Raw genomic sequence first — 15,041 nt, 5'->3', positions numbered from 1 at the left:
TCAGCAGAAAACATGATTAGGTAACTTATTCAGGGTGATGACATATAAAACTCCGATGAATCTTTCTGAACATGCATCACTTTATAACATCTCTGTTCACTTCATAACTGACCTGTCATTCATTTATTAACCCTACACTAATGGAACAACCCGAGCTCAGGGTCAGAACCGAGAGCCAAAAGAAAAAGTTTATAAAATAACTTCTTTCTTAACCAGCGGGCCACTTCTCAATCCGCCTGGTAAAATAGTCCCAAAAGGTTTTCCTTAACACAGACGGCTGATGGTGAAAGTATTGTTGCCGAACCAATACGAGACACAGGAGTGCTCAGTGTTCATCAGACTTTTAAAAACATCAGGAGGTAACAATTCCTGCAGTTTAAGTCCATAAAGTGGGACATTTAAAATGTGCACAAGACGAGAGTCGTTGCTTGTCAACAGGAAAGGGGGGCCAGGCCAGTAAGGTTCCTCCAAGGGCTGACAAACTTTAAAGGTCTCATATTATATAAAATCCACTTCCCCATGTTCCTCTAACTCTAACTTGTCTCTAGTCTGTCTACAAACCCCCCAATGATGAGAAAAGTCCATCCTCTCCGTCTTCTGCCTGCTCCACTTTTCAGAAAATGTGTGCTCAAACAGGCCGTTTGGAGATTTTCCCTTCATGACATCACAAAGGGCAGTAGCCCCTCCCCCAGGTGGGTGACACTCCCACAGCTAGGTGTTTGTTCTGCCCTCTGAGTCTGCCTTCTCACCGTAAACAATAGGACATGGAGCGAGAAAGACCAAGTACACCAAAGCCCTTCCAGAGAGGGGGCGTGGTCAGACACAGCTCATTTACATATTTAAAGATACAGACACAGCTCATTTACATCTCATCCTGTGAAAACCAAAGTTCATCAATGAAAGTCACTGAAGGAAAATGATGAGGAATTATTAAAGACAGAGGAAGAGCGATGGGACACTGGCAGACATTATGATGGTTGGAGGGGCCCCCAATTAATTTCTGCCTTTGGCCCTCGACTCTGGAAACACCACTGCACAAAACTGAAGTATTGCATAACAAATACACATCGTAAAAATAAACATATTTATGCTTATAACATTCTTATTGTAGCCTAACTTTATTTTTTGATGTCTTTAAAATATGATCATATCAGCGTAGTTAACATTATTCAAAGTGTTGTAAATGTTCATTTTTGATTAATAGACTTAATGTTTTAAAAGCTTTAGTACAAATAAAGTCTGTGATCATTATTATTTAATAAATAAATGTTTAGAGTTCTGTTCTGTAATGCAGGAAGTGTCGTGTTAGAGTTGACTCACGTGTTTCATGTTTACAAGTTGAGCGTTTAATGAGCGCAGGAAACGAGAGAATAAAAAACAGACAAGAGGGGGAGAAAGAGGGGGACATGGGAGGAGGGAGGAGGGAGGCAGGGAGGGGGAAGGGTGGAGTCGTTTGAGGCATTTTGAGCCTCGTGTCACTTTTGAAGATGAAGACGAAACACGGAGCCGCACGAGACTCTGCAAGCTGCCATTAAACCGACCAACTGATCAATCAGGGAGAGAGAGAGAGAGAGAGACAGAGACAGAGAGAGAGAAAGAGAGAGACAGAGACAGAGAGACAGAGAGAGGCAGAGAGAGAGAGAGACAGAGAGAGACAGAGAGAGAGACAGAGGGAGAGAGAGAGAGAGAGAGACAGATAGAGAGAGAGAGAGAGGAAGAGAGCGAGAGAGGCAGAGAGAGGGAGAGAGACAGAGAGGGAGAGAGAGAGAGCGAGGAAGAGAGGGAGAGAGAGAGTCCGCGAGAACCTCCCAACATCTGCTGCTGCAGAAACTTCAGAGAAAGTGTGCAGCGCGTACAGTAGGTGAGGAAAACACACACACACACACACACACACACCCTAACAAATACCACAGTGCATCATTAACAAGTTTTATTGACTTCGATGCAAAGATTGAAAATGAAAACGCTTCTTAATTAGAGTCAGACTCTCCATCTTAAACTTGAACGCTTCGATGTGGAGGAAAGTTTCTCTGCAGCAGATTTGAAATGTTTCAGAGCTCACAGCACCCGAAAATCAGATTCAAGTCAAATCAAATGAAAAAACCTTGAATATTTAAAGTCTGTCAGATAAAGTAAAATGTGCATTTTTATCTTTACTGTGGTTTTAATGATGAGGGGAGGGAGTCAAAGCAAAGAGAGGGGGGGTCCATTGCTGACCCTGTTTGACCCTGGTCCCGGCTTTATGTGACCCAGATGTGGATCTTCTTTCCTCCCATTCTTGACCCTTTTTGACCAAAACGGTACCACCCTTATAAACCCAGTTCCTGACCCTGTTTAGCTCTGGTCTAGACTCTACATGGCCCTGGTATCTATACCCTATAGTTTTTGCTCTGGCAGGCTCTAGTCCTGGTTTGACTTAGTTTGACCCTGTTAGACCCGGGTCCTGGCTCTATTTCACCCAGATGCTGATCTTCTTTGATCCTATTTTTGGCTCTTTTCGACCCACCTGACCCTGTTTGGGTTTCTGTCTGAAAAATGTGGGCACCCTGGTTTGAAATGTTTTGAAATATTTGTCTGACATATTCATGAACATTCATTCACTTTTTTTTTTAAATGGGATATTTGGAAATCTTTGCCAGAAAACATTTGGAATCTTTCTTTGAAGATTTTGCAAATTTTTGTCATAAATTTCAGAAATGTCTTAAATTTTGGGGAACTTTTTTCTCTATTTGTCTTTTCACTTTATATTTTGTTATTCAATATTTGGAAACTTTTGCCAGAAACATTTTGGAACCTTTGGTCCAAAATTCTTCAAACGTACAGAAATGTTTTCTAAAATGTTGCCACACTTTCATTTATTTATTTTTTTGTGTGGAAACATTTATCTAATTTTTTTGTCGTATATATTTGGACACTGTAGTCTGAAATTTTCAGGAACTTTCTTCCCTTGAACTTTCTTCCCTAACCCTGCCTTGCCAGTTTGGTGTGTCAGTTTGTGTTGCACTGAAACCATCAGGATAAAAAACTGTACAAACGCTCATTCACTGGTCCTGGTCCTGGTTTTCCCACCCTGCTGTCAGACTGTCGGTGAACGTCTCTCTGATATAAATAAGCAGACTGGGAGCTGTGGGATATAAATCCTGTCCTGTTAGACCTGTTTGTCTTCTTCTCTGACACCTGACACCGTCCTCAGGGTATCGCTTGGAGTTTAGTTGTAGCACTCGGTTTGCAGCAGACGTCTGAGTGAGAGTTTTTTTGAGGGTTTAAATCAAACGCTCCAGCAGAAGTCATCACCTCAAGAGTTCACACGGAGGGGTCAGTTAATGATTGAGGGTCAGCTGGTCACTTATTGACTGAAGAAGATCTTTAACTGGAGTTTCAGACATGCTGAGACGGACTGAACTGAGCCAGACTCTACTGCCACTCTGAATCAGAGAGAGAGAGAGAGAGAGAGAGAGAGAGAGAGAGAGAGAGAGAGAGAGAGAGAGAGAGAGAGAGAGAGAGAGACAGACAGACAGAGAGAGAGAGAGACAGACAGACAGAGAGAGAGAGAGAGACAGACAGACAGACAGAGAGAGAGAGAGAGAGACAGACAGACAGAGAGAGAGAGAGAGAGAGAGAGGATGTCTTTGTTCCCTAGTTTACACTTCACACAACTCCTCTGTCAATCCTGCTGGACGACATCTTCATTTGCTCATCCTTAACGCTCTTCTCCACGGTTTCTACCTCCTTCAGCGGAGGAGGAGGAGGAGTAACTGACGCCCGACCTCACCTGGATACCTGAGGAAAAGGAGCTGACGTCAGCGCTGATCCATCCCTCGGAGAGACGAACTTAACTGGATCATTTTTTCCTTTGTCCAGGACGAGCGCCGCTTGCAGGATGGGTGATGTGAAGCGGAGCAGAGCGGTGTCTCCTCTGGACGGAGGCTGGGGCTGGGTGATTGTCGGATGCTGCTTCATGGTGACGGTCTGCACACGAGCGGTGACAAGGTAACACACACACACACACACTCACACACACACACACACACACGTTCATGTTAATATAAAGGGTTACAACTTTTGTGATGATGTAGCACCATCATCAGGTCAATATTTTAATGTGTCCAATTTAGGGTTACCAGATTTTAAAACTTTTATTTGATTCCAGTAAAAATCTAATGTAATGGATACCTGTGTGTTACCACGACAACAAAAACAGAAGTCCTTCACTCCGAATATTGGGTAATTTATAGTTTTTAATAATCAAAAAGTCATGCAAACAGCAAACTCATGCATGTTGTCGAAATTGCACAAAAACATTGGCAATTTTTCAGTAAACGTAAATTGAAATGTTGCACTTTTTTGTGCAATTTAGACAGTTTGCATAATTTTAGATGGATTTATTGCTCTCCTACACCTGTCTGATAAATGCTTTTTTTAAAGCATTGTTACTTAAAGTTTTGAGGTGTTTAAAATCTTGACAGCCGTGGTCCAGTTCTTTGCTTTATGACAAACAAACCTGCAGAACTGCCTCATCAGGACTCCAGTGTTTCCCCTACCATTATATTAGAGATTTATTTTTTGGCTTTTTGTGCCTTTATTGTAGAGATAGGATAGTGGATAGAGTCGGAAATCAGGGAAAGAAGTCATTTAAGGATACCTTTCCGATAGAAAAGGACAGCTGTCATTAAAAGTAACGCATGAACACCAAGATTCCTTCAAGTGTTTGTGTCGGCGTGTCGGCATATCGCCCCCCAACGCTGTAAACCTAGGGGAAACAGAGTCACTGTTTAATGCTAAATAGCTAATGCTAAATAGCATGCTAACGCTGCACCAACAACTTGACTTGAGTGAAGAATTTGTTGTGAAAGTCTATCAGTGTTGAGATTCTCTTAAAGTCTTGTTGTGGTTGCATCAAAAATGCACCAAAAACACCAAACTCCATCCCAAGAGCGAGCACTTTAAAGATGGTTGACAGATTTGACAGATCTTTCTAATAAATCCTCATGATGAAGTTATTTTAGTGCCAAGTCTTTTTAGAAACAGAGAAAATGTCAGAAATGCCTGATCCTGATCCTAACAGGTCATCAGACTGAGACCTGGACCTGATCCTGATCCTAACAGGTCATCAGACTGAGACCTGGACCTGATCCTGATCCTAACAGGTCATCAGACCGAGACCTGGTACTGATCCTAGCTAACAGGTCATCAGACTGAGACCTGGTCCTGATCCTAGCTAACGGGTCCTCAGACCGAGACCTGGTCCTGATCCTAGCTAACGGGTCATCAGACCGAGACCTGGTAAACCTCAAGTAGCAGGAAAGTTAATCCAGACTCAGTCCATGTAGGAGGGGAGATGAGAACTGGTGATGATATGAAGGCAGACATGACGGTGTTAACGATTGTAACCAGAAGGAGAAAGTCAGTCACTTTTTCAAAGATTAACTGAATTCTTTAAGGATTTTTTGACTGCTGGTCAAAAAGAAATCAAACAGTTATTAAAGTCTTCTTGAACTTTTAGAGACTAGGAGCGACGATGTTGACATCCTGGGGTCTAAATTCTTAACTGAAGTTGAAATGTGGGTTAGCTGCAGCCCTCGAGTGTGTTTGCGTGTTTGTCTTCGTAGTGACGACAGCTGAGACAGATCCACTCGTTCAGAAACAGAATCCACTGAAGGGATGGACAGAGAGAATCCTTTATATATCAGACCTTAGGGTTGTAAAGATACCAGACATTTGAACTTTGATATGATTCTAGTAAACCTCAAACAATATCGATACCTAAAAAACACAAGTTGTAGACATCCGATATCGGGCAGTTTTTTGTTTTCAAAGATCAAAAATTGCTTGCAAACTTCTGCACAGTTTCTAAATTGCATGAATAAGTTCTTTCTTGCACTTAAACGGAACTGGACGCCAACGTATTTTGTTTTTTTAAAGCTTTGGTACTTTTTGATACTATCGATCATTAAGACTGAATAGTTTTGAAACACGTACGATAAAAAATAATCAAAATATCACAAATTATGACAACCTCAACAGAACTGTAATCTTCAAAACAACAACAACAAAGTCTCCATTGAACCTACATCGGCTCCGGTAACAGCTCGGTGTGTCAGTACGTCTATGAATAGTTAAACTCAGAGTGTCGTTTGTTTCCACGCAGCTTGTTTTACTAACGTGAAGACGAGGGCAAGCTTCTGTTTCTGTCAACACCACACACACACAAACAGTTTGTATTTCTGTACTGGAGGGGACCCTCGCTCTCCCTCCTGTTTTTACCCCCAAAATAAAAAACCCGGCTCATAACCTGAATGTTTAAACCAAATCTGGACCCTCAGACAGATCTGTGAAGTTTGGAAAGATGAAATGTCCTCACTTTGAAAACGTAAAACAGAAATCTGTCCTTTAAAAGATAGACGTACAAATACACACAGTCTCTGACACACACACACACACACACACACACACACACACACACACACAATGCATACACAGGTTGACTTACAGCTGTTGGTAAACAACATGTGTCAACTTCAAAGACAACAGAAATATGCAAAAGTTCATTTCCATTCAAAGTAAACAGAATAAACTGATAATTTTAACATTTAGAAGTTATTTTTTCCAAAAAATTACAAAAATTATCTTTTAAATTTTCATGCTAGAACAATTTGTTGATCTTCTTTGATAGTAAACTGAATATATGGGCGTTCTTCAGACATAAAGTTGTCAAAGAACTGTATTCCTCGTGTTTTTAAACAACAAAGTCTGTTATTTTATTGATCAATAGTATCAAAAAGTACTGCAGCTTTGGGAAAAAATAGATATATGTGTAAGAGACAGGCGTGTAAGAGTGAAATGAATCAATCGAAAATTGTGTACAGAAACGTTGACCATTTCTTTGTACAATTGAGACAGCATGCAGGAATATTCATGCAATTATTTTTAGTTGCCATGGTATCAAACAAACATCACTATCATGTGATTGTTACTAGAATTGTATTGAAGTATTGAAATACAGATATCATGACAACCCGACTCTAAACATGTTTATTACTGCTGTAAAGTTGGACATTTCAACACGGGGCTCTCCGGGGATTGACTCCCTTTTGGAGGCAGCCTCTAGTGGACAATAGTGGAACTGCATGGTCTGTCACTTGGACTTTCTACTAGGGTTGTCATTAGAGATGGAAAAATTACGATTTATGCGAAAATCAAGAATCTTATCTTCTGAGATTTAAAATAGATTCATAACTTCCAAAAATCGTTTTTTTTTTTTGCTAATCAGTCACTCCATGCTACGTGCTAATGCTAGCTCTTTAACTCAGTAGGATGCCAAATGGAGCAGCAATAAATTCAGCCAGTCTCACAGATGACTGGAGAAGATCCTGAAGTATGTACTCATTCATAAATAGACTTTGAATCATGAATCATTTTGAATTGAAAATAGATTCTGAATCAAATCGGGACCCCAAGGATCGGAATCAAATCGAATCGTGAGATTTTGGGATCACAACAACCGTTGTTTGATAGTTTACAAAAATATGAAAAGCTGTTAAAAAAATTTAAATTTACCCTTTAGCCTCAATTCTATGATAAAGATAAAGTTAATCCTCCCACCAGCCGACCTCAAAGTTCTGGGTGATTATGTAACACAATGAACTGCATGACCTACTAAAGCGAGTGTGTGTGTGTGTGTGTGTGTGTGTGTGTGTGTTTGTCTGCATTAAGTAAAGCACAGCACTTGCCGACGTGAGACTCTGACACCTGAACAAACATTAGTTTTTTTCAGACTTACATCACCTCACTGAGGCGTCACTTTCTGCTGACATGTTACTACAGACCGACGCTAACGGTGCGTTCAGGTACCCCTCATTGAATGGGAACCATTGCATTCGTGATGCAAGATGTTCCAGCCCTCTGGAATCATAGGGCGACTTGGCTACTCTTTAACCGTACAAAAGTACAACATTTATACAGTATATAGGTTTTTTTAAACATTAAATATTTTATATTTATATTTTATAAGTATAAAATATCATATAGATGGAAGGACAAGATAACTAAGGTACTAATTAGCGCTTGATAATGACTAATATCAGCCAGTAAGCTTCTAATTAGCATGCTAATAAGCAACTACTTAATGCTGAATATTTTAATTTGGCCCGCTTCATGGTGTTTTCTGTTCAACAGTGTGTAATTCTCTTCTCTTTTGTCAATTCAGTGAATATGTTGAACTGCACAGCACTGATATAAGGGCTGATTATAGTGTTCAACTCTGTTGTCAGCGATTTCCGTGTTCTCTGTATGTTGTATCTCCCCTCCTGCCCAACATGGAAAGTCTCCTGCTGTGAGTGTGTGAACAACCAAGTCAGGAAGATTTTCTGGGGTGCATGTGTGAAAATGGCTACAGAAATTTTAATAGGAGGCTGGCAGGAAAATGTCTAGGTCAAGTTGGGGATGAACAATAAGACCATTAGTGTTCACAAACACATTTCAGGGTTTCATGCATGTGAGGAAACAGCTTGAGAGTAGCTGCCTCCTTCTGAGACCTTTGACCACCTGCAGCCCCCCGGTTGTCTTGTGTTGACCTGTGACACACATTTCCTTTTCACAGTTTAACCTCCACAAACAAACACACACAAGCAGCAGGACTCACTCAAACAAACTTTGTTTCTAATACTCTGCTGATTCACACAATGCGTTACTCTTATGTGTGTCGAGATTTGAATTTGACTCAAACTTCGATCAGTATAAACATCTGGTCATGTGATCATAATGTGTCCATAGTGTTGTATAACAGGAAAACTTTTTTTCTGTGATGTTCTGAAGTCCAGAACAGAAATCAGCTGTAAACGATCTGTGTGTCTTTACATGTTACACATTACAGTAGATAACACCATTGACGGTTTTACCATTAGGCAAAGGTAGACAGTTGCCTGGGGCCTCTTGTCAGAAAGGGACCTCAAGGCATGGACGTCACAAACGATATTCCAGATTTATGAAAACTAGAAATGACCCAATAATGTGTGTTGAGGTATTCTATTTTTGTTGCTGTGGTATCAAAACAACAGGTATTGATATTGTGTGGTTTAAAATTATTATAATGTGACCACCCTTGTCTTAACAATTTTTAAACATCTTTATAGCAACACAATACCACACACACTTCCTTGTTTTTATAACATTGTTAAGACACAAGGCCAGAGCATCCTTTCTGGGGACCCCCCTCTGTAATAAGATTAAAATAACCAGGCAGTATCCAACTTCACATAGCATCATTTTAGACCCTTGAATGTTAAATCTGAGGCTATTGTTGTGGGGACCAGATTTTTTGCTCCCCAAACATGTTTTCAAATGTTTGATTGATTGATTGATTGATTGATTGATTGATTGATTGATTACTTCCTCTGTGTGTCTTCAGGTGTGTGTCCATCTTCTTCGTGGAGTTTCAGGCTCATTTTGAAGCTGATTACGCTGCGACGGCGTGGATTCACAGCCTGGTTGACTGCACCACCATGCTCTTTGGTCAGTACTGAAGTGAGAGATCGACTCTGATCAATAATCAATCAATCAGCTGAATGACTCTGTGTGTGTGTGTGTGTAGCTCCTGTGGGCAGCCTGGTTGCTAACCGGTGGTCGTGCAGGGTGTCTGTGATGTTGGGGGGACTCCTCGCCTCCTCTGGGCTCCTTCTCTCCTCCTTCAGCAGCAGCCTGGAGCTCCTCTACCTCAGCATGGGAGTCCTAACAGGTAGACACACACCTGACGTCTCCTCACACACACATCAATCAGTTAGTTTTATTTGTATAGCGTGAATTCATGACATAATAATTTCAGTTTCATCACTTAATTATTGAACTGTCTTCACTCTCCAGGTGTGGGCTTTGCTCTCTGTTACACGCCCGCCATCGTCATGGTCGGCTGTTACTTCCGCAGACGGAAGGCGTTGGCGTACGGCATCGCCATGTCCGGCAGCGGGATCGGCACATTTGTGTTGGCGCCGGCGGTGCAGCTGCTCATCGAGATGTACTCGTGGAGGGGGGCGCTGCTCGTTCTCAGCGCCTTCGTGGCCAACCTAATCGTCTGCGGGGCGCTGCTCCGACCAATCACAGTGAAGGAGGACGAGACGGAGGGGAATGAGGGGGAGTCAGGAGGGGGGGAGAAACCTGGTGAGTAAAAGTGCGCTGCCTGTCACGCTAATAATTACAGACGATAAAATCAAGTGTGCTGAAATGGAAATAATTCCAAAGTTAGTTGTTCTGTCGCATAAAACATCACCGTGAGACTGGCACATGGTTACCTAGCAACAACATGTAAAGCAGATTAAGCTGTCTCCATAATCCTCACCTTCCTGCCTCCTGATACAGCCAACGTCTTGTCACATGACGCCGAGCTCGCAGTGAAACTCTCCAAAGAATCCGAGGACCACCTCCTGTCATCAGGAAATGTCGCCCCCCCGCAACTTCAGAAGAGGCGGCGTTGCTTCAGCTCCCATTTCCTGTCTAGTAAGGAGTACCGCTTCCTGCTGTTACCTGACTTCCTGGGCCTGGCCGTGTCCTTCCTGTTCCTGGCAAGCGGCTGCAGCCTCCCCTTTGTCTACCTGGTGCCGTACGCCCTGAGCGTGGGCGTCAGCCACCAGCAGGCCGCCTTCCTCATGTCCATCCTGGGAGTCATCGACATCGTGGGGAACATTACCTTCGGCTGGCTGACGGACAGACGGTACGACTCGTTGACTGAAGCTTTACTCAGCTTAACATTTATCTTATTTATTGTATTTTTGTAATTCAACTTTTTATTTTAACTTAACATTCAACAAACAAAACAGACAGAATTGTTGTTGTACAACAGTATGCCCAAAGTCCCATAACAACTGAGTACATAATTGGAACCAAAATAACAATTCAGTAACCACAGTATACACAGTACCACGTCTTTATCATTACAATGCACCAATGGTACTACATGTATAAGCAAAAAAGTGGCCCCATAACCTCTGGAAGTTCTCACCTTCATTATTAATTCTGGCTAACACTTGTTCATAAGACACGGTTTCTGACATAAGTTCCATCCATTGCTTAAATTGTGGGGGGGACGTACTTTTCGTACTTTTCCATAATCTAAGGATCAATTGTGCAGCCGTTACGACCCCAACGTTTATCACAACAAGGTCATATTTCGATACTTCGGTCAATTCAGTTTGATCCCCTAACAGGCAAATCCTTGGTGATTTAGGTATTGTCATACCCAACCCCTTACCTATGTGTTCCATGACTTTGTCCCAAAATGGGTTTACAAGTTTGCATTCCCAGAGTGCATGTAAAAATGTTCCTGGTTCTGTCTGTCACTTCCAACATAAATTCTTGGCCAGTATGCCCATCCTATGGAGTTTAGAAGGAGTAAAATAAAACCTATGTGTTATTTTATATTGAGTAAATTTCCCCCTAGCCTCCTTTATATACCTCCCCGTATTTGATAGGATTTTTGACCAGTCGTCCTTGCTTAATTCATAACTTAACATTTTTAATATTCTTTGTATGAACTGTGAAGGACCGGGGTAGAAATAAATCTTAGTTGGATAGTCCAACATGGCTGTGTTTAAAATCTTGCTGCAGAGAGGGAGGAGTCAGTTTTCAGGTAGAGTTGAGTGTCATCAGCATATCGGTGGATCTATATTCCATGCAGGCTGATGGTGCAGCAGAGGGGGAGCATGTAGAGGGTAAAAAAGATGGGGGCCAAGGGCTGATCCTTGAGAGACCCCACAGGTATAGTCTATCCGACTTGAAACCAGTACACAGCAGCGTTGGATAATCCAACATGGCTTTGTTTAAAATCTTGTCTCCAGTCTGTTTTCTCTCCTCCCGTTCGAATGATAAACATGTTTTTCTATCCTTCAGGTGTTTAAAGCCATACCGCCTGACGTGTTACATCTTCTCTGTGGCGATGGAGGGTCTCTGCTGCCTCTTCACTCCCTTACTTTGCTCCTTCTCCCTTCTTGTGCCATTCGCCGTCCTCTACGGGTACTTCGACGGCGCCTACGTGGCGCTGATACCCGTGGTGACGTCAGACCTGGTGGGAGCTCCGTACCTGTCCTCGGCGCTTGGCGTTGTCTACTTTCTCCATGCAATCCCCTACTTGGTCAGCCCGCCAATTGGAGGTGAGAAACCAAAAACCAACATGTAACCTACGGCTTCACGTGAAATCTTTTTAAATAATCTCCTGCAGAATGTTTAATTTTGATGACCAAATGAAAACGTGTCATATGCAATGTTTAGTGATGCGTATAAAAGCACGATCAAATGTGTTATACTTCAATGCAAAGAAAACTACAACTAACTAGACTCTTCTCCTCTGGCGCCCCCTGTTGGTGGAACGAACCACCAAACTCCATTGGGTCTGAAGAGTCCCTCTGCACCTTTAAGAAAAAGCTAAAGACCCAGCTCTTTATGAACACCTACAACCTTAATGATAGTGATGACGATGACAACGATATTTAGGATGGTTTCGATGGTCTCACAAACAAGTTGCCGATGTTGTTGATGACGGTATATTAACTAACTGGTCACCTGTCAGCACCTCTGCTCTGCCTCTGGTTGCTTCCTGTCAGCACCTGTGCTCTGCCTCTGGTCACTTCCTGTCAGCACCTGTGCTCTGCCTCTGGTCACTTCCTGTCAGCACCTGTGCTCTGCCTCTGGTCACTTCCTGTCAGCACCTGTGCTCTGCCTCTGGTCACTTCCTGTCAGTACCTGTGCTCCGCCTCTGGTCACTTCCTGTCAGTACCTGTGCTCCGCCTCTGGTCACTTCCTGTCAGCACCTGTGCCCTGTTTCTGGTCACTTCCTGTGTGTCCGATCAGACTTAAAGCTGTTCGTTGACGTTGTCTCCTCCACTCTAGATCCTCACTCGTCTTGCTCTTAATCTCTGATGTACGATGCTTTAGATAAAGGTGTCTGATAAATGAATTGCAGAATTGAAGGCTACTTCAGTCAGCCACACTTGTAGTTCATGCTATGAATTTTTGCCAGCAATGTGTCACTTATTTTTCAGTGTTGGTCCTGGAGGGGCTCAGCTTGCAGAGAAATTCTCTGTACTGTTAAAGTTTGAACGGTACTCTGAACCAAAGTGAAGAAATCAATCTGGTAACTGATGGATCAGCAGGATGTGATATAATATTTACGACAGGGAGCGATAATAACACCTAAGCAAGAGATTGCAGCTTCTTTATGTAACACCACAGAGCTGGCAGCTGATTGGTCGGTCACAGAGAGCAAAGAGCAAAGATCCTTTGATAGACTACAGCTTCTCTCCACAGGGGATGAATTAAAGTTTTTTTTAAAGGGTATTGAATAGGTTTAAAAACTGTTTATAGAAGCGGTGGCCCAATAACATCAATTTAAACTTGAATATAATTCAAGTAAAAGCAGCGGGAGCAGCTTGGGGTTGTGTGTCTTGCTCAAGGACACATCAGACATGTGGCTCCACAATTCTCAGAAAGCTTTACAAACCGATGCAGAGCTGGCTAAACACTGAAGCTTCAGTGTCCGAGACATGGCAACATGCGTAAGCACCGACTCCAGAGAGGAGGGGGGGGGGAGAGACAGTACAGTGCCCGTTTTAAAACCGAGGATAATTTTGCTTCAAATTCACTAATTTGTCCCGCTTTTCTCACAGACTTTAAACACACCACATCATCTTTCTTCTTCTCTTGCTGCAGGTTGGCTCGTCGACCTCACGCAAAGTTACACCGCCACATTCTTCCTCAGTGGTGCCGCCCTGCTGGCCAGCTCGCTCGTCCTCACTACTGTTGCCGGGATACGACACTGTCGCCGCCATCAGCTGACTTCCATCACCAAGGACACCAAGCCTGAGCCGCTCCCCCTCAGTGTGTCGGACCAACCAGAATGCCACATCACCTATAAGAAGGAGCTGGCTGTCACTGACACCGTCGCCTCGTAGCGTCAGATGAATCAACCAATCGTGTTCATGGACACAAGACTCAGTGGTGGGAGCTGTGATTGGTCGAGGAATCTGTCAATCAAATGCAAATAAATTAAGTCTCCCATCACTGCAACAAAACTTCATGCTTATATTTTTGTAGTCACAGGAGTCAAAGCCAAAAACTCCAGCTTCCTGTGTGGAGAGCCTCTGATTGGTTGATTTGAACCTCAGAGCTGGAGCACGACCGAGAAGAACATTGTAAATAGATTTTGGAGTAATCCCAGGATAAATCTACAGAGGGCGCTAAATGCCATAGTTCCCCGATATGAAACCAAGAATCAGACCAGAACCAGACGGCTTCAAGCCCCGCTGAAACCTCTTACATAGACTCTCTTCTCCCAGCACTGGAGAGCAGCCCCTCCCCTTGCAGCCCTGCAGCGTTCGGCCCCAACAGAGGGCTTCCAGAGAGCTGACCAATCAGAATAAAGTGGGCATGTGGGGAGGGGGGCCTTAAAGAGACAGCAGCTGAAAAAAGCTGAAATGAGGGATTTTACTGACACCTGTGTAAAATAAATAAATCATTCAAAGCTGCTCAAAAGGTTTTACAGACATGAAAGGTGAACATGAGGAGAATATGGGATCTTCAACAAGAACAGGAATTAACAAAATAAAACAGGAACCTCATCTTGTCTTTGAGCTCACTGGATGAGCGTTGGGATGAAAAAGTCGTCTGTGTGATGAAGTGACTGTAAATGTGATTTAATGACTCCAGTGATGATGCTGCCAAAATGTTCATGTCAATGTGAAAATATGCAAGGTGCTTAAAAATTTTATTGTGAAAATATTTTTGTTCTATTCAGGGAAATGTTTTTTTTTAAGTAACTCTTTTTGAAGTCTGAAGAACCAAAAACAGAAACTACAATTGTGACCTCAAAGTGCTGCAAACGTTCAGCTGCCTCCTAGAACAACCAATGAATAAAAACAATAGAAACAAACACAATCCACAGAATCTGTCGTAATTTATAAATACATTTAAAGCAGCAGTATGCAATTCAGACCCCTAGTGTTTAAAATGGGTACTGCAGTTAAAATTCTAAACATCATAGAGACCTGCCCCCCCCCTCC

The 15,041-nt window shown here is 42.6% G+C and overlaps 1 protein-coding gene across 5 annotated transcripts; it reads left to right on the top strand.

Annotated features, from left to right (window-relative positions):
• The first annotated feature begins 1,538 nt into the window (after positions 1-1,538).
• slc16a12b (solute carrier family 16 member 12b) lies at positions 1,539-14,930 on the top strand. Of its 5 annotated transcripts, none has more exons than XM_065949839.1 (8): positions 1,539-1,857; positions 3,862-3,990; positions 9,407-9,510; positions 9,590-9,733; positions 9,859-10,152; positions 10,351-10,702; positions 11,878-12,137; positions 13,693-14,930. In XM_065949839.1, exons 2-8 carry the CDS (start codon positions 3,881-3,883, stop codon positions 13,932-13,934), a joined length of 1,506 nt encoding a protein of 501 aa, XP_065805911.1. In that variant the 5' UTR covers positions 1,539-1,857; positions 3,862-3,880; the 3' UTR covers positions 13,935-14,930. The 5 variants fall into 5 exon arrangements, with proteins under 5 accessions (XP_065805911.1, XP_020513182.2, XP_065805909.1 ...); XM_020657526.3 differs by having other exon boundaries at positions 1,540-1,861; XM_065949837.1 differs by having other exon boundaries at positions 1,541-1,861; positions 3,736-3,990.
• Positions 14,931-15,041: the final 111 nt, after the last annotated feature.

Source organism: Labrus bergylta, chromosome 21 (assembly GCF_963930695.1).
Source record: "Labrus bergylta chromosome 21, fLabBer1.1, whole genome shotgun sequence".
Lineage (NCBI taxonomy): Eukaryota > Metazoa > Chordata > Actinopteri > Labriformes > Labridae > Labrus > Labrus bergylta.
The sequence above is the reverse complement of the archived record's forward strand: the minus strand, read 5'-3'. Positions and strand labels throughout refer to the sequence as shown.

Excerpts from the sequence above, each read along its gene's own strand:
- slc16a12b (XM_065949839.1), top strand. The coding sequence starts at position 3,881 with ATGGGTGATGTGAAGCGGAGCAGAGCGGTGTCTCCTCTGGACGGAGGC. Across the intron at positions 9,511-9,589 it reads CTGCACCACCATGCTCTTTG|CTCCTGTGGGCAGCCTGGTT; the intron begins GTCAGTACTGAA and ends GTGTGTGTGTAG. Across the intron at positions 10,153-10,350 it reads AGGAGGGGGGGAGAAACCTG|CCAACGTCTTGTCACATGAC; the intron begins GTGAGTAAAAGT and ends CTCCTGATACAG.